The sequence below is a fragment of the Oryctolagus cuniculus genome, chromosome 11, assembly GCF_964237555.1.
Source record: "Oryctolagus cuniculus chromosome 11, mOryCun1.1, whole genome shotgun sequence".
Taxonomy (NCBI): Eukaryota; Metazoa; Chordata; class Mammalia; order Lagomorpha; family Leporidae; genus Oryctolagus; species Oryctolagus cuniculus.
Genome location: NC_091442.1, coordinates 58,694,888 through 58,719,642, shown reverse-complemented (window position 1 = coordinate 58,719,642; position 24,755 = coordinate 58,694,888). Strand labels below are relative to the sequence as shown.

Genomic DNA, 24,755 nt, shown 5'->3' with positions numbered 1-24,755 from the left:
GTTCATTAAAATACTAACTGGATCCGCCCATGAGTCTTCACCCTGCCCTCTGACCCTGGGGCCAGCGCAGGCCAGCAGGGACTCGGGCCCTCGTCACTCCGCGGGCCGCCCCAGGGGCAGAGCCAGGGCCGGACGGCCCGCCCCACCCCGCCCGCCTCCTCCTCGGTCATGGAAGCTGCCGGCAAGCCCGAGGCTGCGGGGACAGGTGACCGACCCCGCGGCGCGCTCCGCCTCGCACGCCCCTCTCGCGGGTCTCTGTCGGGGAGAGTTGAGCTGGGCGGCCGAGCGCTCTCGGCAGGCGAATTCGCTGTCCCCAGCTGCTTAGAGAGGGTTAGCTGGGGTCTTCGTTCGTCCCCGGCAACCTTCGCGCGCCCCGTGCGTTTCAGGAGTTTGCCCGCCCCTTGTCACCGAGCCGCTTCGGGAACCTGGATGCAGGCCACCAAATCGTTTTCTTACTATCAGCTCTCCCCCTACCCGCAGACCCCCGCTTTCCGGGTGGAGGTGCGCTTTGTGGGCCCTTTTCCCTCGCAGGTCTTGGACGTGGAGGAACGCCTGGCATGACAGGGACTGTGCCTCGGAATTTCTCTCGGCACCCAGAGAACTGTGTTACACGCAGCAGGCGCTCAGTGATGGCATCGGTGGCAGTAAAAGAGCCCAGGGCTTTATTTTATTAACTGCTTCAGCTTCTCCCCTCTTCTCCTCCACCTCCACCCACGAAATGGTGCGCTCTCCCTTTAAGACTAAAATGGTGGCTTGCTGCGATCAGGACTCCACTTCCGGTGGGGAGGGGGGCGGGACCCCAGCCCGCTCACGCCGGAAGTGGTTTGCGTTTTCAAGATGGCGACTCCCTATGTAACTGACGAGACCGGCGGTGAGTGCGGGAGGCGCGGAACCGCTTCTCCCCGGGCTCTCGGGGCAGGGGTTCGAACTTGGAAAGGGGTCTGTGCCCCGCCCATCCCGGGGCCCCTCCTTTGCCCCGCCCTCCGGACCGCCTTCCCCATTCATTCTCTTCTCCGGGGTGTCACCTGCGCCCCCTTCTGGTCTCTTGTTTGGGGGTCTCTGCTTCCGGTCACTCAAACCTGGGGGTCCTTCAATGCTTGTTTCTATTCCAGGACCCTCGTGGGCCATCAGCTGCTCTCCGGCAGTTGGAGCACCCGTATCTCTTTTGGGTTCTCCAGCCTTGGGGGCTCCTGCACTCTCAGTTCCCTCCAATTCCTGCCCTCCTCCTTTCCCCCTCCCCCCCTCTCTTAGCTGTGCCTGCTTTCTGCCCTACCCTAGCCCCGTTTTCATTCTTTTTCTCGAAGCTATGTCTGCTGAAGACCTCCTCCTTGCTATATGGTGCTTTTTCCACTTTCTCATCTTCAGTTGTTGGGTCGCTGAGGTCCCGAGGTATAAAGGGACCTAAAATAACTTTCAGTTTGAGTTTTCTTGGTGGCACCACCCTTCTCTGCCTTCTCAGATGATGGCAATAGAGTGTGAGGGGTCTGAGTGTGGGAGAAGGCAAACAGGAGGTGTCTGGTGACAAGCCCTTTGGCAGGTTGGTAGAGCCCACTGTGCCTTCTGCCTGGAGTGTCTGAGATATTGAAGTGTCTTGCTAGTGTATGTGAGGCGGGTGTTTTGAGAAAGAGAATCAAGGCTTTCATCATGGTTTTGTCCCACCCTAATGACCCCCTCTTTAGCAAGATGTGCATGGTAGTAATATCTCCCCAGTGGTCAAATAAGATAGTATACGTGAAAGTGGTTTGCAAGGTGCTGTGCAAGTGTTAAGGTGTTGGTTTTTGTGTTCTCTAGAGGTGACACTGCGTGCTACATACGGGCTGTTTAGAAAAATGCCATTTATGCCTCTCTCTCTGCTGTTTCCACGTTCCTTACACCTCAGTCCACCTATGTTATGGTACCTAGTGAAAATAAAGGTGTCACTTCTTCTCAAGCTCCTGTTTAAAATGGTACTGCGTCTTTCCTTTTGCTTTCTCCTCAGTAAGTCCTTTATAAACTAACAATTTTTATTTTTTTCTTAGATTGATTTATTTATTTAAAAGTCAGAGTTACACAGAGAGAGGAGAGGCAGAGAGAGAGAGAGAGGTCTTCCATCTGCTGGTTCACTCCCCAATTGGCCACAACGGCTGGAACTGCGCCAATCTGAAGCCAGGAGCCAGGAGCCTCTGCCAGGTCTCCCACGTGGGTGCAGGGGCCCAAGGACTTGGGCCGTCTTCTACTGCTTTCCCAGGCCATAGCAGAGAGCTGGATCAGAAGTGGAGCAGCCCGGTCTCAAATTGGTGCCCATATGGATGCCAGCGCTTCAGGCCAGGGCATTAACCCACTGTGCCACAACGCTGGCCCCTAAACTAACAACTTTTAATGCATGCTTTAAAAATATTATAATCACCCAATACCTGCTTCTCATTGTTACTGTGATTTTCATTAGATAAAACAGTTATTACATCTCACCCTATCCTGCCACCAAGAGGTATCTTCTGTTCCCTGTCACTATGTAGAAGAGAAGCGGGAGTTAACTGCTTTTTTTTCTTTTTCTTTTCTTTACTACTTCCAGGTTGTCGACCTACCACTGGCGCTAATCCTTGTGGAAGGTATTGCTATGCAATTATAGTAGTTTCGCTAAGACTTCCATGTGCTGCCCAGACCTATGGCATATTTTTTCTTGGTATCATTCTCAGAGTCTCAGGCACCTGTGTGATACTTTGATCTCATAGTTCCTCAGTGTGAAACCATGGAGTTTGCTTTGAATTTCCAAAGCAGCTGCACATCAGAATCACTACATCCTGCATCTCCTGTGACACTGCTTTTCTTTTGGGTGTTCCCCACAACTTTCACCTCCTTATCACTACCTTCTTCACCATCCTGAACCCACAGAATCAGCTTTTTGTCTTCCTTAGCTCCTCTGGTTCTTGACCCTTCCATTGTGTTGGCTTTGCCAGGACCTCATGGCTACTATGACGCCACCTAGCCACCCCTGTATGACTACCCACTTTGTTACTATCCTCATTGCTCTTTTCATTAGTTGTGATCTTTTATACTAAGCAAGCATTTCCATGATCTTGAATCATCCCTGTCAACTCTCAACTCTTTTTTTTTGGCTTCTAGGCCATACTACATTGAGAGAGAAAAAGTCCAGAAGCTAGCAGATTCAGTAGAAAGTAAGTTCATGTTAACTTCTGCCAGGATCACAGCTTCTTTCCAATTATTTTTTCCTTATATTGTCCCTTGGCTATTTCCTCAGCCTTTTCTGGTTCCTGTGGCAGATAACCTCACTTTATATTTCACTGAAAAACCAAGGTCCTTGCTCTTCCTTGTTTGCAGCCAGGTTTCTTGAATATCAGGTCTACACCTGTTCTTTCCATTTCCCTATTGCTTATCTGCTTCTTAACTCTTTTCAGTCATTGTTTCTAGCACCATACTCTTCTGAGTTGCCTATCCCCAGTGGAGCAGGTAGGTCTCAAGCTGGTGCCCATATGGGATGCCGGCGCCGAAGGCGGCGGCTTTACCTGCTGTGCCATAGCTCCAGCCTGCCCCTATATGCTTTCAAGGTACCATATCATGGTAGGGTTTTTGTTGTTGTTTTGTCTTCTTTGCTGTCTTCCCTTCTTTTTGAAGAAGTTTTGGGCTCATATATTTCCTGCTGCAGTCCTAGAACTAACCGTTTTTCCAAGAAGCACTTGTTTTTATTAAAAAATGGTATTAAAAACCAACATCTGAGCACTAGGTGTTTTCATTGCTTTTGGGATATTTGCGCATCCTCTTTTACTACTCTTTCCCCTCCCCCTACAGTGAAATAGCATTCTTGTGTTTATACTGCTGTTATCCTTGTCCACGGTCAGTACTTGCTAGTTACATGGTGTTGGGAATTTTAAGCCTTGGGAATGTAAGCCTTAGTTTTCTCATTGCTGAAACTGGAGTAACAGCTCCTACAACATAGGACCATTGTATGAATTAAAACTTAAATGATTTCTATGTCTGGCACATAGTGTCCAACATATATTTTGCAATTACTACAATTATGAAGGGTTATTGTATGGATTAGAAGATCTTTTTCTTTTTTCTTTTTTTTCTTTTTTTTTATTTTTTTATTTGACAGATAGAGTTAGACAGTGAAAGAGAGAGACAGAGAGAAAGGTCTTCCCTCTGCTGGTTCACCCCCTAAATGGCCACTATGGCCGACGTTGCACCGATCCGAAGCCAGGAGCCAGGTGCTTCCTCCTGGTCTCCCATGTGGGTACAGGGCCCAAGAACTTGGGCCCTCCTCCACTGCCTTCCTGGGCCATGCCGAGAGCTAGACTGGAAGAGGAGCAACCGGGACAGAACCGGAGCCCCGACTGGGACTAGAACCCGGCACCCATATGGGATGCCAGTGCCGCAGGTGGAGGATTATCCAAGTGAGCCATGGCACCGGCCCCTCTTTCTCTTTCTTTCTTTCTTTCTTTCTTTCTTTCTTTATTTTTTTTTTTTTATTATTTTTTGACAGGCAGAGTGGACAGTGAGAGAGAGAGACAGAGAAAGGTCTTCCTTTGCCGTTGGTTCACCCTCCAATGGCCGCCGCGGCCAGCGCGCTGCGGCCAGCACACCGCGCTGATCCGATGGCAGGAGCCAGGAGCCGGGTGCTTTTCCTGGTCTCCCATGGGGTGCAGGGCCCAAGCACCTGGGCCATCCTCCACTGCACTCCCTGGCCACAGCAGAGAGCTGGCCTGGAAGAGGGGCAACCGGGACCGAATCCGGCGCCCCGACCGGGACTAGAACCTGGTGTGCCGGCGCCGCAAGGCGGAGGATTAGCCTAGTGAGCCGCGGCGCCGGCCTTTTTTTTTAAGATTTATTTTATTTATTTGAAAAGCAGAGACTCCTTCCATCTGCTGATTCCTCCCAGGAAGTGCATAAGCAGGAAGCTGGATGGAAAGCAAAGGGACCTGGATTTGAACCAGGCACTTCAACCTGGGACACAGGGTCCCAGGCAGCAACTTCAGTGCTCCACCAAGTGCTCACCTTGATCTTTTCTTTTCTGAATTAAAAAACAAATAAAAAAAATTTTTTTTTGAAAGACAAATTGAGTTTGTCCATCTACTGGTTCATTCCCCAAATGACTGCAATAGCCAGAGCTGAGCCAACCCAGTGCCAGGAACCTGGAATTCAGTCCAGGTCTCTGACCCAGTGTCAGGGGGGAGGGACACAAGTACATGTGCCCTCACTGCCGCCTCCCAGGGTGCCCATTGGATTGGAAGCAGACTAACTGGGACTTGATCTGGGCACTCTGCTGTGGGATGTGGGGGTCCCAAATGCCTGCTCTGGTAGTTCTGTGATTTTTGTTCAATATAATTTTTTTTAAAAGATTTATTTATTTACTTGAAAGTCAGAGTTACACAGAGAGAGAAGGAGAGGCAGTTGGCCGCAATGGCCGGAACTGCACCGATCTGAAGCCAGGAGCCAGGAGCTTCCTCCAGGTCTCCCATGCAGGTGCAGGGGCCTAAGGACTTGGGCCATCTACTGCTTTCCCAGGCCACAGCAGAGAGCTGGATCAGAAGAGGAGCAGCCAGGACTCAAACCACTGCCCATATGGGATGCCGGCACTGCAGGCAGCGGCTTTACCCACCACATCACAGCATCGGCCCCTCAATATAATTCTTTTACTTCAGAGTCTACTGTTCAGTTTGGTACATATCCTTCTATCCTTTTTTGTTTATTTTTTTGTTTTGTTTTGTTTATTTGAAAGGTAGAGAGAGACAGAATGAGCTCCCATCCATTGGTTCTCTCCCCAAATGCCTACAAAGGCTGGGGCTGGGCTAGGCTGAAGCCAGGAGCCAGGAACTTAACTACGTGAGCCATCACCTGCTAAAAGCAAGAAGCTGGAAGCAGGACCAGAGGCACTGGAACCCAGGCACTCCTGTGTGGGATGTGGGCATCCCAAGCAGCATCTTAACAGCTAGGCCAAATGCCCATCTCATTTTTTCCTTTATTTTTAAAAACTTGCTGAATCAGATGACATGCTTTTAAACTTTTTAAAAAATATTTATTTGAAAGGCAGAGTTACAGAGAAGCAGAGGCAGAGGCAGAGAGAGAGGTCTTTCATCTACTGGTTCACACCCCAAATGGCTGCAACAGCTGGAGCTGCGCCAATCCGAGGCCAGGAGCCAGGAGCTTCTTTCAGGTCTCCCACACAGGTGCAGGGGCCCAACGACTTGGGCCATCTTCTACTGCTTTCCCAGGGTATAGCAGAGAGCTGGATTGGAAGTGGAGCAGTCAGGACTTGAATTGGCGCCCATATGGGATGCTGGCACCCACTTTTTTAACTTTCTAAAAGATTTATTTATTTATTTATTTATTTATTTATTTATCTGACAAGTGACTGAGAGAGGGAAAGACACACAGAGTGAGAGTGAGAGTGAGAGTGAGAGTGAGAGTGAGAGAGATCTTCCATCTGTTCATTTACTCCCCAAGTGGCCACAATGTCTGGTGCTGGTCCAGATTGAAGCCAGGAGCCCAGAACTCCATCTGGGTCTCCTACTTGGGTGGCAGGGCTGCAGGTACTTGGGTCCTCTTCCACTGCATTCCCATATGCATTCACATGGAGCTGGACCAGAAGTTGAGCAGCTAGGATTCTAATGGATATTCTGATGTGGGCTGCTGGGTCATAGGCAACGGCTTAACCCTCTGTACTACAATGCTGGCCCCAAGAATATGTTTTTATGTCTTACCTTTTCATATAATTTTTTAAAAATGTATTTATTTATTTGAGAGGCATAGTGACATAGATAGGGAAAGATAGAGAAAGGTATTCCATCTACTGGTTCACTCTCCAAAAGGCCACAATGGCCAGAGCTGGGCCAATAGGAAGCCAGGAGCCAGGAGCTTCTTTCAGGTCTCCCACGTGGGTGCAGGGGCCAAAGCACTTGGGCCATCTCCTAATGCTTTCCCAGGCCATAGCAGCGAGCTGTATTGGAAGAGGAGCAGCTGGGACACAAAGCGGCACCCATATGGGATGTGGGCGCTGCAGGCAGAGGCTTAACCTACTGTGCCACAATGCCTCGCTCTCCTTATTTATATTTTTTAAAGATTTATTTTTATTTTTATTTTTATTTTTGACAGGCAGAGTGGACAGTGAGAGAGAGAGACAGAGAGAGAAAGGTCTTCCTTTTTGCCGTTGTTTCACCCTCCAATGGCCGCCGCTGCAGCCGGCGCACCGCGCTGATCCAATGGCAGGAGCCAGGATCCAGGTGCTTTTCCTGGTCTCCCATGGGGTGCAGGGCCCAAGCACCTGGGCCATCCTCCACTGCACTCCCTGGCCATAGCAGAGAGCTGGCCTGGAAGAGGGGCAACCGGGACAGAATCCGGCGCCCCGACCGGGACTAGAACCCGGTGTGCCGGCGCCGCAAGGTGGAGGATTAGCCTATTGAGCCACGGCGCCGGCCCTAAAGATTTTTTTTTTAAATATTCATTTGAGAGGCAGAGCTACAGAAAGACAGAGACAAAGGTATTCCATCCACTGGTTCACTCCCCAAATGGTCTCAATGGCCGGAGCTGAGCCCATCCGAAGTCAGGAGCCGGGAGCTTCTTCCTGGTCTCCCATGTGGGTGGCAGTGGCCCAAGCACTTAGACATATTCCACAGCTTTCCCAGGCCATAAGCAGAGAGCTGGATTGGAAGAGGAGCAGCCGGTACATAAATCAGCAGCCATATGGGATGCTCCATGTAATCTTATGACATATTTTTCCTTGCTATTAAAAACCTGTTGTAAGGAAGGAAGGTGGGAGAGGGGCAGGGAGGGAGGGAGGAAGGGAATACCATTATGTTCTACAAATCACATCGAATCTGTTAAAACTCATTAAACATCAAAGTTTAAGAAATTGCATATAAAAAAATAAAGATAATATTCTTGGCAAAAAACAAAAACAACAAACCAAAACAACAACAAAAAAACCCATTGTAGGTGCTGGTGTAGGTGCTGGTCTGCAACGCCAGAATCCCATACGTGTACTGGTTTAAGTCCCAGCTGTTCCACTTGCAGTGCAGCTTCCTGCTAATGTTCCTGGGAAGGCAATGGAAGATGGCTCAAGTGCTTGGCCCCTGTACCCACATGGGAGACCTGGAAGAAGCTCTTGGATCCTGACTTTGGCCTGTCTCAGTGCTAACTGTTATAGCCATCTGAGGAGTGAACCAGAGGATGGAAGATCTCTCTTCTCTCTCTCTAACTCTGAATTTCAAATAAAAAGCATTGTAAACATTTTCTAAAATACTGGCAGAGTGTTTTATTATTAGTGCATGTACCCTATCTTACGTTTCTTCTGTTACTAGAATTGTTTCTAAAATTTTTATTTCAGGAACTCTGGGGACAGGCATTTGGTACAGCAGTTGGGATGTGATTGAAGGCACTTGCATCCCATATCAGAATGCCCTATATGGGTGGCAGGAAACCACCCAGGAAACCAGTTACTTCAGCCGTCAGTGCTGCGTTCCAGGGTCTGTCTCAGCAGGAAGCTAGAGGCAGATGTTGAACCCATGTACTCTGATATGGGACATGGATGTCATAACCAGCATTTTTTTTTAAAAGATTTATTTATTTTATTTGATAGAGTTACTCAGAAAGAGGAGAGGCAGAGAGAGAGAGAGAGAGAGAGAGGTCTTCCATCCGATGGTTCACTCCCTAGGTAGCCGCAATGGCCGGAACTGCACTGATCTGAAGCCAGGAGCCAGGAGCTTCTTCCAGGTCTCCCACAAGGGTGCAGGGGCCCAAGGACTTGGGTCATCTTCTACTGCTTTCCCAGACCATAGCAGAGAGCTGGATTGGAAGAGGAGCAGCTGGGACTAGAACCAGCACCCATATGGGATGCCAGAGCTTCAGGCTAAGGCATTAACCCGGTGCGCCACAGTGCCAACCCCCAGCATTTTGTTTTTAAAGCCTGCAACTCTTTTCTTTCTTTCTTTTTTTTTTTAGATTTATTTATTTATTTGAAAGAATTACATAGAGAGAGAAGGAAAGGCAGAGAGAGAGAGGGAGGTCTTCCATCCTCTGGTTTACTCCCCAATCAGCTCAACGACCTGCGCTGCGCTGATCTGAAGCCAGGAGCCAGGAGCTTCTTCCAGGTCTTCCATGTGGGTACAAGGGCCCAAGGACTTGGGCCATCTTCTACTGCTTTCCCAGGCCATAGCAGAGAGCTGGATGGGAAGTGGAGCAGCCAGGTCTCATCCCATAAGGGATGCCAGTGCTGCAGGCAGTGGCTTTACCTGCTATGCCATAGTGCTGGCCCTGTCCAGCATTTTAAACTTTAGGCCAAATGCCCACTCCTGAAAGATATTTTCATAATAAAAATAAAATATAGATCACAAACATAACTGGTAATTCCAGAACATAGAGTTTAGCAGTTTTTCTTTTAATGTACATAGCTAACATGTAAAATAACATGGATGGAATCATACCGAAAGGCTGAATATCAAAATAAGAGCCTCAGCCCTTAGTAGTACTCTGAGATGTGCCCCAGAACAAGTAACTCTAAGATTTCTGTGCTCAGATACCTTTGGGAACTACTGTAAGCCATATTCCCATCTTGTGTATGCACAGGAATATGAACATATTCATTCATTTAAACCTTGCTATTAAAAACAAAAACAAAGGATAGGTGTTGTGATGTAGCAGGTTAAGCTGTTGCCTGCAATGCTGGCATCCCATTTGGATGCCAATTCGAGTCCCAGATACCACTTCCCATCTAGCTTCCTGCTCGTAGGCCTGGGAAAGCAGAAGAAGATGGCCCAAGAGGAAGGAGCCAGCTGGGCTCCTGCCACCCACATGGGAGACTAGGTTGAAGATCCTGGCTCTTGGTGTGCAGCTATTTGGGTAGAGAATTGGTGGATGGAAGATATTTCTGTCTCTCCCTGTCAGTAAGTCTGCCTTTCAGAGAAATACATGCATCTTCAAACAAAACCTTTTCTTGTGTGTGTTTTACCCAGAATTTCGCAGACTTATTTAGCAATTTTTTAGGGTAACTCCTGTTAATGTATTATAGAAGTAATATTTTGTTTGTTTAAAAATTTGAATTGATTTTATTGATTTGAAAGACAGAGAGAGAAAGATCTCCCATTTGCTGATTTACTCCACAAATGCCCACAGCAGCTGGTGCTGGCCAGGCTGAAGCCAGGAGCAAGGAACTCCGTCTGAGTCTCTCACATGGGTGGCTGGGTCTCTACCACTTGAGCCATTACCTTCTCAGGGCACACAATAGCAGGAAGCTAGAATCCGGAATGGAGCTGGGACTGGAGTCCAGGTCTCTCATGTGGGTGGCAGGAATCCAATTATTTTCACTATCACTGCTGCCTTCCCTGGTCTGTGTTAGCAAAAAGCTGAGGTCAGGTCAGGAGCTGGGTACTCTGATGTGGAAAGTGGTCCTCTTTTACCTGGTATGCCAACTGCTAGGCTGATTTCACCACTTCGAGTGCATTGGTATCCTCATGTTTAAAAATTCTGGGATGGATAAAAATGATAAAAAATGATGTTTTATTGTTTTAATTTCTATTTTCTTTGTTTACTAGTGACATTGAATTTCTGTTTTCATTGTTTACTGGTGAGGTTGATCTGTTATGTATTCTTTCATTTATAACAATACATAATAGCATGAAGAATACAACCTTTGGAATTCACAGCCTGGATTTTTTTTTTAAGATAAATTTATTTATTTGAAAGGCAGAGTTACAGAGATAGAGAAGGAGAGAGAGAGAAAGAGAGAGAGAGAAAGAAAGATCTTCTATTCACTGGTTCATTCCTCAAATGGCTGCAATGGCTGGGGCTGGCCAGGCCAAAGCCAGGAGCTTCTTCTGAGTCTCCCACATGGGTGCAGGGGCCCGTGCACTTGGGGTCATCTTCCACTGTTTTCCCGGGAGCTAGATCAGAAGTTTAGCAGGGGCCGTTGCTGTGGCGTAGGTTAAGCCTCCACCTGCAGTGCTGGCATCCCATAAGGTGCCAGTCGAATCCTGGCTGTTCCACTTCTGATCCAGCTCCCTAACAATGCTCTTGGGAAAGTAGCAGAAGATGGCCCAAATGGTTGGGCCCCTGTACTCATATGGAAGACCTAGATGAAGCTCCTGATTCCTGGCTTTGGCCTGGCCAGCCCTGGCCGTTGTGGCCGTTTGGGAAGTGAGCCAGTGGATGGAAGATCTCTCTCTTTCTCCCTCTGTATTTCTGCCTTTCGAATAAATAAATAAATCTTAAAAAAAAAAAAATGGAGCAGCTGGGGTTTGAACCAATGTTCATATGGGATGCTGGCTCTGCCAATGGTGGCTTAGCCAATTGTGCCACAATGCCAGCCTCATGGTTTTTTTTTTTTCTTCCTTCCTTCCTTCCTTTCTTTCTTTCTTTCTTTCTTTCTTTCTTTCTTTTTTTTTTTTTTTTTTTTGGAGATTTATCTGTCACTTGAAAGGCAAGAGTTACAGAGGGAAAGAAAGGGAGACAGATCTATCTCCTGGTTCACTCCCCAGATGACTGCAGTCCCCTCATCCAGAGCCAGGTGCTTCATCCAGGTCTCCCAGGTCCAGGCAGGGGCACAGATCCTTGGGCCATCTTTGCTGCTTTTCCCAGGCCATTACCAGGGAGATGGATCAGAAGTGGAGCAGCCTTGGGGCCGGTTTGGTGCAGTGGGTTAATGCTCCACCTGGGTGTCAGAATCCCATTTGGGTGCTGGTTCTAATCCCAGCTGCTCCTCTTCAGATTGAGCTCTCTGTTGTAGCCTGGGAAAGCAGTAGAAGATGGCCCAAGTCCTTGGGCCCCTGCACCCATGTGGGAGGCCTGGAAGAAGCTCCTGGTTCTTGGTTTTGGATCGGTGCAGCTCCGGCCGTTGGGGCCATTTGGGGTGTGAGCTAGTGGATGGAAGACCTTTCTCTCTGTCTCTCCCTCTCACTGTCTGTAACTCTACCCCTCAAATAAATAAAATCTTTAAAAAAAGAAAAAAAAAAAAGAAGAAGAAATAGAGTAGCCGGGACTCTAACCGGAGCCCATATGGGATGCCAGCCAGTGTCACAGATGTTGGCTTAACCATATGTACTGCAGTACTGGCCCCATAGCCCGTGTTTGAATTCTGATGAAGTTTACTAACTTTGGACAAGTTATTAAAGTTCTTATCTGTAAAGATGGAATTAATATTGCATAGAGTTGTGAAAATTAAATTAAGATAATGTATATAAACACTGAGCAGTGTTCTTGGCAAGCAAACAATGAAGGGTGGCTGCTATTACTTTTTGAGAATTGACTATTGAATTTATGTATGGACTGCATCCAAAGCCCTGGTCTCTGATATGAGCACAAACTGCTTTTCAGTGTACTGTTATCACATACTACATTTTTGCTTGTACTTCTGGTGAAATTGGGCTATGAGATAGATGGAATAGCAGTGTGATGATGTGTGAATTTGGGGGTGTTGGGTTACAGCCATGTGCTACCTTTGTGATCTTGGACATGTCTTTAACCTCTCTTCAGCTGTAAATGATAATGTCTCCCCATTGTCTAGATTCAGCAACACAGTGTATGTCAAGTTCCTTGTATGTGGCTTCTTCATAAATGCTGTTTTCTACTTGTTCTTAACATAGGGTAGTTTTTCACTGCTATAGATTTGTTTCTTGGTCCTCTCTGACTCCCCTTCTCCTTCCTTTCTCTGCTCACAGAAATGTCGGCTGCTGATATGTTGTTACTATTACCTCGTCTTTAAAGTCAAGTCCCTGAAGTTGTCCTAATTTCCCGTCCCTTTCCCTTACCAAATGGGGTGTGACTTGAAACTTTTAATGGTTGTGTGTCTGTGATTTGCCTACCTGCTCCTTACTTAAGACTGTACATTTCTTGAAAATAGGGACCATCTTGCTCATCTTGGCAATCCCTGTACCACTTAGTATAGTCCTTTTCTCGTAAGAAGCTTTCAATAAATGTTTCTTTATACAATTTAATGAATTTGTAATCTGGCATCTGACCGCTCTATTTTTCTGAGGCTGTGTTCTCAGAAATAACCAGAGATTTCCAAATTGCCAAAAACAGTTACCCCTTTCTTGTTTCTTCTTGTCCTTGATCTCTCTGCAGTATTTGATATTGTTAACTGCCTGCCCCTTAATGCAGTGTTTGACACTGTCAATCACCTACCCTCACTCACCACTCTTTTCATCTCCATGGTCTCCAGCCATCCTGGTTCTCCTTTCCTGTGACTCACTTTCCCTCGTTGGTGGTTCTTTTTCTTCCTTGAGGGATGTGGTGACAACCAGTTTTCCCGGGTCATTTCTCCAATTATTGTCTCTTTTTCTGTTTTCTCTACATCAGAAGCTACATCCAGATCTTAGGATCGTTGGCCCTGAGGGTGCTCTAGATCCACGTTGCAGACCTCTCTCACCTTTCCTAGTCACGTCCCCCAGTCCCTTGGAGTTCCTCCACCCCTCACTGTGTTGTCTCCTTACTGTCTTCCTGTGACCCCGGGAAATAAGAAGACCCTTTTCATTTCAAAGAGATTTTGTTGTTAATGTAGATTTAAGGAAACAGATTGAAGACTATAAAAAACATTAGGCAAATGTAGTGGAGAAATGATGAAGCTTAAAAGTTTTAATAGTAGCAGTCCCTGAGCTGTAGTTTCTCCTCAAAGATGTTATCTGAAAGTCCTGATATTCTGCCCTTGGTTTTTATTTCTAGGGGTGGGAATCGCCAAACCTCTCCCTTCTTTTTGACTTCACCCTTGGATACCATCAAGGCCAGAGGATGGAACCAAGATAACATAAAATAGGTGCTCCTTTGTGATCATGGGGCTGTTTGTATCTCTGAGGGCTTCCACACAGGATGGCCATTCAAGACGCTTCTGCCCTGCCTTTCCTCACAGTCTGTCTTTACTCCCAAACCTTCAGTTACACAGTAGTCTTCCCTTATCCACAGTTTTGCTACTATGGTTTTACTTTCTGCGGTTTCAGTTAATCTATAGTCAACTGTGGTCCAAAAATATGGTACAGTATGATAAGATAGTTTGAGAGAAAGACCGTGTTCACATAATTTTTATTATAATATATTGTTTAATTATTCTATTATTAGTTATTATTGATCTCTTAGTACCTGATTTATAAGTTAAACTATTATAGGTATGTATATTTAGGAAAAATTAATATACAGGTTGAGTATGCCTAATCTGAAATGCTTGGGACCAGAGGTGGAGACTTTAGATTGTTTCAGGTTTTAAACTATTTGTGTATACATAATGAGATATCTTGGGGATGGAACCCAATTCCATATACAAAATTCATTTAAATTTCATACATCTTAAACATATAGCCTGCAAATAATTTTATAAAAATTTTTATTGTGCCTGTGTTTTGACTGCAACCCATTACGTGAAGTCAGGTGTGGAATTTTCCACTTGTGGCATCATATTGGTGCTCAATAAATTGTGAATTTTGGAGCATTTGGAATTTCAGATTTTTGGATCAGGGATGCTCAACCTATATAGGGTTTGGTACTGTCTGTGGTTTCAGGCATCCATGAGGGAGTCTTCAGATGTATCCCACACAGATAAGGGGGTACTACTGTAATCTCTATGCGATTAACTTAAATGTATGCTTCTGATATTATCCCTTTCTCCCTGATTCCATGTAAAACACTACTTGTCTAGAATTGAATTAGTGTTTTCATAAAGTTATCTTCTCTTCTGGACTTTGTTTATATTAGTGGTTTTTATTTTTCCACGTTTCCAGATTTGAGTGATACTTTAATTAGTGTACTTATTTGTTGTCTTTCTTCCTTTCTAGAATGTATGCTATAAGAAGGCAAGAATCTTGCTTTACACATTATTGTATGCCCAGCTCCTGTTATACTATGCCTGGCACAACAGGAAGTGCTCAATAAACATTTAAAATTCATGTGTGAATAAATGTTATTACCATATGCCCTGCTTACCCATAGATATGGTGTGAAAAGTGAGAGAATACATGTGTAAATATCAGATTAAGTCCCATAGCATTGTTTCAGTTCTTTCCTCTCTAATTCAAATCTTGGCAGTCTTTGGGTCCTGTTGACTTACCCTTTGTGATAAATTCCTCGCTCATTTTCCTTTCAATACCATAGAGACCATCTCAGTCAAGTCTTCTCATGTTGCAGCTACTGCTTTCATTTCCTCTCCCTCTGGTTTGTGGTACAGGCAGCCCTTTGTATCTGTGGTTTCTGCATCCATGGATTCAGCCAACCGTGGACTGAGAATGTTTGGGGAAAAAATTGTGTCTGTACTAAACATATTAGTACTTTTTGTCTTGTCATTATTCCATAAACAACACAGTGTAACAACTCTTTGCATGGAATTTACAACATATTAGGTATTATAAGTAGTCTAGAGATGACTAAAAATATTAGGAAGAATATGCATAGATAATATGCAAATACTATGCCTTGTTATATAAGGGACTTGAGCAGGGTACTTTGATATCCCTAAGGGGTCCTGGAACCAGTCTCCATGGATACTTAGGGGCAGCTGTATGTGTTTTCAGGTTAATCTTAAAGCATTGCTTTGAGCTGATCACCTGTCCTCACTTATTAATATTCTCCTACAGTCTGAGGCTTAAATCTAAACTTAGTGGACATAGGGGACCTTTCATATTTTCATGAATTTACCTCTAGTCTCTTTTCCCATTCAATATGCTTTTTGCCCAACATGCTAGATTGTTTCTGTTCCCTAATATGATCGTTAAATTTACTCATTCAATAATTCAATCAGTATTTGCTGTCTCCTGTGAGCCAGGCTCTTGACTACAGAGTTCAAAGACAAAGTCCCTGCTATGGAGCAGGCAAACAATTATGTTAAACATTAGAACATGATGAAGGCTAACATAGGTGCTGTGGGCACACAGAAGTCACCCCCTAACCTGGCTAAGGGTGTGCAGAGGTCAGGGAAGGCTGTTGTGGGGAGTTTATACTTGAACTTGACCTTTAAAGACCAATAGGAATTAACTAAGATAAGAAACAAAGAAAGTCTATTCCAGGCCAAGGGAAGCAAGAGCAAAAAGGCGTGGAGAATAGAGCCTGTGTCTGTATGGGGTTTGTGAATATTTCTGTGGCTTAGAGCAGCATGTGTGGCTGGGTGCCAGGAGGCTGGAGATGAGGAAGAGCTAGGTCAAGGAGGCCTCTGTGTGCAGCTCCATCCTCCACGTAAGTACTCTGAGGGCAGCTGGAATCCAGGAAGGATTTTCACTGAAGGCATAGTCTGCTTAAAATAAACAGCCTTACCTGTTCCTTTGCTTATCTCTGTATGTCTGAAATCCTTCCCTCTCACCTCTCTCCTCAACCACATCTCCACCTCTACCTGTCTACATCCTGCCCATATTCCAAGGACAACAACAGACACTGTGTCCCTTTTAAAGTCTTTGTGAGTCATCTGGTTAACCATAGCTTCCAATAATTCCACTCTGTTTTGTAGAACTGTAGTTTTTCAAGCCATTTAGGAGAAATCTCAATCCACAGTAAAATAACAATATTAATGGGAATTTTTAAAAAGAAAAATTATGTATAAAATTATGAGCTCAATATAACATTTTCATTAATACATATTTCTTTATTTTTTTAAAAGAATTTATTTTCATTTTAGTTGACAGAGAGAGAGGTCTCCCATCTACTAGTTCACTCTGTAAATGCCTGCAACAGCCAGGACTTGGCCAGGTTGAAGCCAGGAGTGGAGCCCAGACCTCAATCCAGGTCTCCCATGTGTGTGGCAGGGACCCAGGTACTTGAGCCATCATGTGCTGCCTCCTGGGGGGTGCATTAGCTGCCACTGGAATCCAGGCACTCCAGTATGGGATAAAGGCTTCCTGAACAGTGCCTTAACTACTGTGAGAACGGAACACTTCCTGTTTAGTCTTTTCTAAGCTTACAAATATGCATAATATATTTAATAGTTGAAATTATGGTAGATAGACAAGCACATATTTTCTTTATGTTTTGCATTACATCATATTACATGATTTTTTATCATCATTTCTAGCAGACATATTACATATATTTAGACATTCTTGTATAATTGGATATGCAGCTTTAAAAACATTTAGGGAGGCCAGCATTGTTACAACCTCTGCTTGTAACACTGGCATCCCATATCACAGTGCTGGTTTGAGTCCCAGCTCTTCTACTTTCAATCCAGCTTCCAGCTGATATGTCTGGGAAGGCAGAGGAAGATGGCTTTGTACTTGGGTCCCTGCCACCCATGTGGGAAACCAGAATGGAGTTCCTGACTCCTGACTTCGGCTTGGCCCACTGCTGGTTGTTGCAGACTTTTGGGGAGTGAACCAGCAGATGGAAGCTCTCTGTCTCTCCCTGACTGTTGTTCTGCATTTCAAATAAGTAAACAAATCTTAAAAAATTCTTTAGCTGTTTATAGATAATGCTGTAATTTTCACATAATTATCTCTTCCTTAATTTTTTTTTTCATGTTGGAACTATTTATACTAAATTCTCAAGATTGGGATTACTAAAACAGAGTGTCTTGAATGATCGCTCACATCTAGCCCTCTCACCCTTCCCCTCGTCAGTGTATTACTTACCATGTGCTGTCAGTTCTTTGACAGTATAGCTGGCATCAGTCTCGTCCTTTTCATTTTCATTGTTTCCACCAGTCTACCTCTCCAAGCCAGGATTATTGCAATATTTTTTTTTTCCTAACTTGCTTCCCCAGTCCCCAATTTTTTTTTTCCAATGTGCCTTTTTACCTTAACAGATTATTTGCCCTTAAAACATTGCTTTGGATATAGAATTCATTCATTTATCAAAAACTTCTGGGTAAAGGAGTCATTCATACGACAAATATTTATTGCATGCTGCATGCATGTGCCAGATTCGAAACTCCTTCTCTGGCTCTGAGAGTGTGAACATCCTCCCAGTCATTGTACCAGTCCTTCCCCTGACTCAGCCAGACTGCCCTGTTTTCCGTCTCTGAGAGTGTCATCCCTCTACCTTCCCATGTCTGGAATTTTGTTTTTAAATGGGCTTCTATTTTGAATGCATTATGTTTTCATTTGCTGTAATTTGACCCGTCTTCCTCCAGCCCAGCTCCAGTCTCAGCCTGCCAGCTGCTGCATGCTTTGTTTTCACTGCTGCCCTGCACTGCCACTGCTGGGTAAGAAGTCCTCCGCGTACCCTCAGTGGTTCAGAGAAGGTGCAGGCCTCTTGACCTTGTTTTCAAGGTTTTCTTAGGTCTGGCCCATTTTTTTATTTCCAGCCTGGCTTCCTACTCCGAAGGTGAACTCTTCACCTGACCCTTTCCACTCTGTTCCATGCCATCCCCACATCCGTGTCTTTCCTTGCTCATGTTTTTTTCTTTCTTCCATCTTGTCCACCTGTCAAATCTTGCCTATTTTCTTTAACAATTTTTGTTGTTATTGTTGTTTTGGAGGCTGACGTTTCATGCAGTGGTTAAGGTATCACTTGGAAACCTACATCCCATATAGGATTGCCTGAGTTAGATTCTGCTCTGCTTCCAACCCAGCTTCCTGCTGATGAACACCATGGTGTGTGAAGGGGGCACACGGGTTATGACTCAATTACTTGGATCCCTGCCACCAGCTGAGAGACCAGGACGGTGTTCCTGGCTCCTGGCTGCATCCTGGCACAGTCCTGGCTATTGTGGGCATTCGGGAAGTAAACCAACAGGTGGAGGATTTCTCTCTTTCTCTCTGCCTTTAAAATAAAATGAAAATAAACTAAGAGAGTTTTAAACAATGAATTAAGGGAATAATTATTGAATTTTTATTATAATTTATTAGTGATATTTGCATTTTAAAAAGAATACCAATTTATTTAATATTAATAAATGTGGATTATATAATCCACATGGGATGTACTGTACTTGACTTTTATTTTTATAACTTTTTAAAAGATTTATTTATTTAAAAAACAGAGTTAGAGGGAGGGAAAGACAGGGAGAGAGAGCTTCCATCTGCTGGTTTATTCCCAAATGGCCACAACAGCTGGGGCTGGGCCAGGCTAAAGCTAGTGGCCTGGAACTCCATCTGGGTCTCCCAAGTGGGTCTGGGGGCTTAAGGACTGGGCTGTCTTCTACTGCTTCCCTAGGCTCATTAGCAGGGAGCTAGATCGGAAGTGGAGCAGCCAGGACTGGAACCCACACCCATATGGGATGCTGGCATCACAGGCAGCACCTTAACCTGCTATGCCACAATGCCAGCCCTAACTTTTATTTTTTACTTGTTAAGAAAGATTTATGTGTTTGTTTATTTGAAAGGCAGAGAGAGACAGAGAGAGAGAGAAAGAGAGATCGATCTTCCATTTGCTGATTCACTCTCCAAATAGCTACAACAGCCAGATTGATGAAGCCAGGAGCCAGAAGCTCCATCTGTCTCCCATATAGGTGTGAGGGGCCCAAGTACTGGGCTGTCACCTGTTGTCTTTCCAGGTGCATTAACAGGAAACTGGACTGGAGTAAACTGGATTTGAATGAGGCGCTGTGATGTATTGTACGGGCATCCCAAGAAGTGAGCTTAACCTGCCATTCTGCAACACCTGCTGTGACTTAAAAACAAACAAGCAAACAAAAAAACCTCTTGTTTTCTGTATTTTCACAAAAGAAAAAAGAGTAGTACAAAACATATATATGTTTTTTAAAAAATGCTTTATTTATTTAAAAGGCAGAGTTACAGAGAGAGTACAGGAGAGACAGAAGAGATAGGGTACAGAGAGGAGAAGTCTTCTATCTGCTGGTTCACTCCCCAGATGGCCACAACGGCCGGAGATGGGCCGATCCAAAGGCAGAAGCCAGGAGCTTTTTCCAGGTCTCCCATGTGGGTACAAGGGCCTAAGGACTTGGGCCATCTTCTACTGCTTTCCCAGGGCATAGCAGAGCTGGATCACAAGTGGAGCAGCTGGGACTCAAACCAGTGCCCACATGGGATGCTGGCATTGCAGGTAATGGCTTAACCTGCTACACCACAACACCGGCCCCAAAACATATATATGTTAGTGGCTCCTATCAGCTGTTCTTCCAGGTTGTCCCTCTGAAAGTAACCAGCATTCGAGGCTTGCTATGTCCTTCCATACCTCTGTCTTTGTCCCTGTGTCTGAGCTACACTAGACCTTTAGGCACTGCCCCTTGTGCCAACAAAATGGGGACCATGGGCTATACTAGCAATTTTCAAAGGGTTGTCTGACCCTTGGGGTATTCCTAAGAGCATTTCAGGAGTTCTACAACAGTTTTTATAATAAAACAGATTTATTTCCCTTTTTCATTGGGTTGACATCTGCACCGATGTTACAAAAGACATAGCGGGTAAAACTGCTCTCCCATCAGCATGCCTTTGGCAAGATGGCGGCACCAGACTCTACCAGTCATTGTGCTCTTCACTGCCACACATTTGGAATTTCACTTAAGAATGTCACTGATGGGCTGGTATTGTGCTGTAAGGGGTAAAGCTGTTGTCTACAACTCCTGTATCCCATATGGGTACCAGTTCGTGTCCTGGCTGCTCCACTTCCAATCCAGCTCTCGGATGCTGGCCCGGGAAAAACAGCAGAGAATGACCCAAGTGCTTGGGCCCCTGCCACCCATCTGGGAGACTGGGATGAAGTTCCTGGCTCCTGGCTTCAGCTTGGCCCAGCACTGGCCGTTGCAGCCATCTGGGGAGTGAACAAGCAGATGGAAGGTATTGCTCCTCTCTCTCTCTCTCTCTCTCTCTCTCTCTCTCTCTCTCTCTCTCTCTCATTCCTGCTCTCTCTGTGACTCTTAAATCTTTTTTTAAAAAAAAGTCATTGATGGTGCAGCAGAAGTGATTAGTTTTATTAACCCTGCCCCTGAGTACACCTCTTTTTAACCTTCTCTGCGACTAAATGGAAAGTAAGCATGAAACACCTGTGCTGCCCACCGCACTGAGGGTTGTCTCAAGGACAGGCCCTCGCACCGCTGTCAGGTTCGCAAGCCCAATAAGCTTCCTTACCATGGAACATCTTCCTTACTGGCAAGGACACTGACAAACTATGGTAATTCAGACCTCAGCATCTGAAGGTAATTTTCCTGAAAGTGCAGGAATTAAGTTTGCCATTTCAAGGAAAACAACTGGTAGTTTGTTGCCAATGATAAAATTCAAACCCTCAAGTTGAAAATTAGAATTTTGGAAAACTTGTAGTTGCCACTGTGCCCTTGACAGCTTTCCAGTACTTACAGACAGTTCTGGTAAGATTAACAAATGCTCCTTTTTTAAGATACTGCATAGCAAAATACACAGTATTACAGAATAAGAGTGTAAGAGAGGTACTGGAACAGAAAAGCTTGAAGGCCCCATACGTTATCCCACCACTCACTTTTCCACTTGGTATGTCGTGACTAGTATTCAATGTCAGTGCTTTTTCTCTCTTGTTCTTTTTAATACATTTTAAAAATATTTTTATTTATTTGATAGGTAAAGTTACAGAGAGAGACAGAGAGAGAGGTAGGTCTTCCATCCACTGGTTCACTCCCTAAATGGCCGCAACGGCCAGAGCTGAGCCGATCCGGATCCAGGAGCCAGGATCTTCTGGTCTCCCATGTGAGTGCAGGGGCACAAGGACTTGAACAATCTTTTACTGCTTTCCCAGGTCACAGCAGAGAGCTGGATGGGAAGAGGAGCAGCCAGGACTAGAACCGGTGCCCATATGGGATGCCAGCGCCACAGGCAGAGGATTAACCTACTGTGCCACAGTGCCAGTCCCTCTTGTTCTTTTAATAACAGCAGGTGCTCCATTGTGTGGATGAACCAAATTTGTATAGTTATTCAACTGTGGATAGCCATTGAAGCTGCCTTCAGGTTTTTGCTAATTCAGTTAATGCATCGCCAAACCTGCTTTACATATATCCTTGTGCACTGGTACTTTTTATATCTGTAGTATGGATTCCTGGGAGTTGACCTGTTTTCAGGGTCCATCTAAATAAAATTTCCTGTTCTCTATGGCATCATCTGTGGTCATTTCTCCCTATGGTTCTTGGTTTTGCCTCTTTTTAGCCTCTTGTTCATTACTTCATTAATGTCTTCTTGCTGCCATCTTGTGTTTTAAAAAAAAATTCTTCATCTGTGTCTCTCCTTTCTTGCCAACCAAATGATCAAAATAAAAGCCCGTTGAGAGCCGGAAGGTGTGTTGTGCGGTGTGCAGACACTCAGGAAATAGTGAATGCTGAGGAGAGGTGCTGGATGGCTGAGCCGAGGGAAGGGCTGCACGTTCATGCGTTCTGTGATCTTGGGGCAGTGTTGAAAAGTGAGAAAGAGTAACTCTCCATCTTAATTTCACTCATTTCAGGCAAGTACATCGCCTCAACACAGCGACCCGACGGGACCTGGCGCAAGCAGCGGAGGGTCAAAGAAGGCTACGTGCCCCAGGAGGAGGTCCCAGTGTGCGTGGTCAGGCTTGAGGAGGGCTGCTGGGTGGGGTCCCTACTGAAGGAGCTGCAAGGAGAAGGAGGGACAGAGGGCGACTCCTTCCAGACCGGGGATTCAGGGGCGAGGGAGGGTCACAGTGCTCAGTCCTATTCCCGTGATCTCTGTCCATCAGATCCTCCAAATGAGGGGGGCCTCCAGAGCGGGAGGAAGCAGGAATGTGGTGGGAGTGCGGTGACTGGGAGGGTTAGTAGGGGGGTTAGGAGAGTCTGGGATTCTCTGCACTGCTGACACCTCCCTTTTCCTGCAGCTATGAAAACAAGTATGTCAAGTTTTTCAAGAGTAAACCAGAACTGCCCCCAGGGCTGAGCCCTGAGGCCACTGCTCCTGCCGCCCCGTCCAGGCCTGAAGGTGGTGAGCCAGGCCTCTCTAAGACAGCCAAACGCAACCTGAAGCGGAAGGAGAAGAGGCGGCAGCAACAAGAAAAAGGAGATGCAGAGGCCTTGAGCCGGACTCTTGAGAAGGTGTCCGTGGGAGACACAGCCCGACCCCCCAGTGCTCCACAGGGCTCCCAGGCAGCCCCCACAGCTGCCTCTGAGCAGCCCGACCCAGCTGCCACCACCGAGAAAGCCAAGAAGATAAAGAACCTAAAGAAGAAGCTCCGTCAGGTGGAGGAGCTGCAGCAGCGAATCCAGGCTGGGGAGGTCAGCCAGCCCAGCAGAGAGCAGCTGGAGAAGCTGGCGAGGAGGAGGGCGCTGGAGGAGGAGCTGGAGGACTTGGAGCTTGGCCTGTGAGGCCTCTGGGCAGTGGGAAACGGACTGCAGAACAAACCACGGGGCGCTGTGCGGTCTGGGGAAATGCTGGTGGCAGCAGGCAGGAGGGTGCCCCCGTCCTGGCTCACTTCCGCCTGTCCCCCAGGACCTAGCCTCTCCCTCATTCCTTCCCCTATCTTCCCAATTCCTGTTTTTTGGACTTTTCCCCCGCCCATTCCCAGTGTTCCAGACCTCAGTGACTACCCCCAGATACCTCTGCTGCTGATTCGGGTGTCTTGTTTAAAAGAAAATTGGGTGGGTGGGAGTCTGTCCGAGAACTGAGGTTGTGGGTAGAGGGAGTATGCCCAAATCTCCGAGTCCTGGTTCCTGTTCAAGGTGTTTATGGATTATAGCCCCCTCCATCCCTCACCTCTTTTTTGTTTTGTTTTTTAAAGAACAAGAATAAACTCAAGTAGACAACATGTCTGGCTTTGCCTTTTTCTGTTCTGTTCCTAGTAGGTATTTTATCCCCTGTGTTTGGCACAGGAAGAGTACTGGGAGTAAAATTCCTTTTTTAATTTTTGAAGTTTGTATACATGGGGCCGGTGCTGTGGCGCAGCGAGTTAACACCCTGACCTGATGTGCCAGCATCCCATATGGGCGCTGGTTCAAGTTGTGGCTGCTCCACTTCCGATCCAGCCCTCTGCTATGGCCTGGAAAAGCAATAGAGGATAGCCCAAGTCCTTGGGCCCCTGCGCCTGCGTGGGAGACCCGGAAGAAGCTCCTGGCTCCTGGAGCCAGCTCCGACCGTTGCGGCCAATTAGGGAGTGAACCAGCGGATGGAAGACCTCTCTGTCTCTCTGCTTCTCCTCTCTCTGTGTAACTCTGACTTTCAAATAAATAAATAAATCTTAAAAAAAAAAAAAAGTTTGTATATATCTATTTGAAAGGCAGAGTAACACAGAAAGAGAAAGAGACAGAAAGAGATCTTCTATCTGCTGGTTTATTCCCCCAAACGGCTGCAACAACCAGGCTGAAGCCTGGAGCCAGGAACTCCATCCAGGTCTCCCTTGTGGGTGGCAGGGCCCAGGGACTTTGGGCCATTTTCTCGCTGCTTTCTCAGGCACTTGAGCAGGGAGTTGGATTGGAAGCAAAACAGCTGGGACTTGAATTGGTGCTCTGTTACGGGATGCTGGCCTTGCAGTGGTGGCCACAATACAGGCCCCTCCTTTTTAATTTTTAAAAGTTATCAGTGTCTGACCAAGTTAGCAACACTGATTCCTATACTTGTTTGCTCAGACCTCAGGAAACAAAAATGTGTTATAATCAAATTTGGAACAAATTTAACTTGATATATTACCTGATACGTGTTGTCACTACTATGTGCTGCATAACAATGCTTGTGCCTGCCTTTACTGTTTCTGAAGAGACATTAAAATTTTTTATTTATTTGTTTTCACTTTACTTGAAAGATAGATCTTCCATCCACTGGTTCACTCCTCAAATGTATGCAACGGCCAGGGCTGGGCTGAGCCAAAACCCGGAGCCTGGAACCCAGTCTGAGCCTTCCATGGGGGTGGCAGGGGCCCAAGTACTTGAGCCATCATCTGCTGCCCCCCAGGACACCCAGATCTCGGACTTGAGTCAAGCACTTTGATTATGGGATGCAGGT

At 46.0% G+C, this 24,755-nt stretch overlaps 1 protein-coding gene across 2 annotated transcripts; it reads left to right on the top strand.

Moving 5' to 3' along the window:
• Nucleotides 1–36: 36 nt before the first annotated feature.
• On the top strand, nucleotides 37–23,565 carry PYM1 (PYM homolog 1, exon junction complex associated factor). 2 transcript variants are annotated; one of them, XM_051832798.2, is made up of 3 exons: nucleotides 37–205; nucleotides 22,255–22,348; nucleotides 22,642–23,565. In XM_051832798.2, exons 1-3 carry the CDS (start codon nucleotides 169–171, stop codon nucleotides 23,123–23,125), a joined length of 615 nt encoding a protein of 204 aa, XP_051688758.1. In that variant the 5' UTR covers nucleotides 37–168; the 3' UTR covers nucleotides 23,126–23,565. The 2 variants fall into 2 exon arrangements, with proteins under 2 accessions (XP_051688758.1, XP_051688759.1); XM_051832799.2 differs by having other exon boundaries at nucleotides 153–871.
• The last annotated feature ends 1,190 nt before the right edge of the window (nucleotides 23,566–24,755 follow it).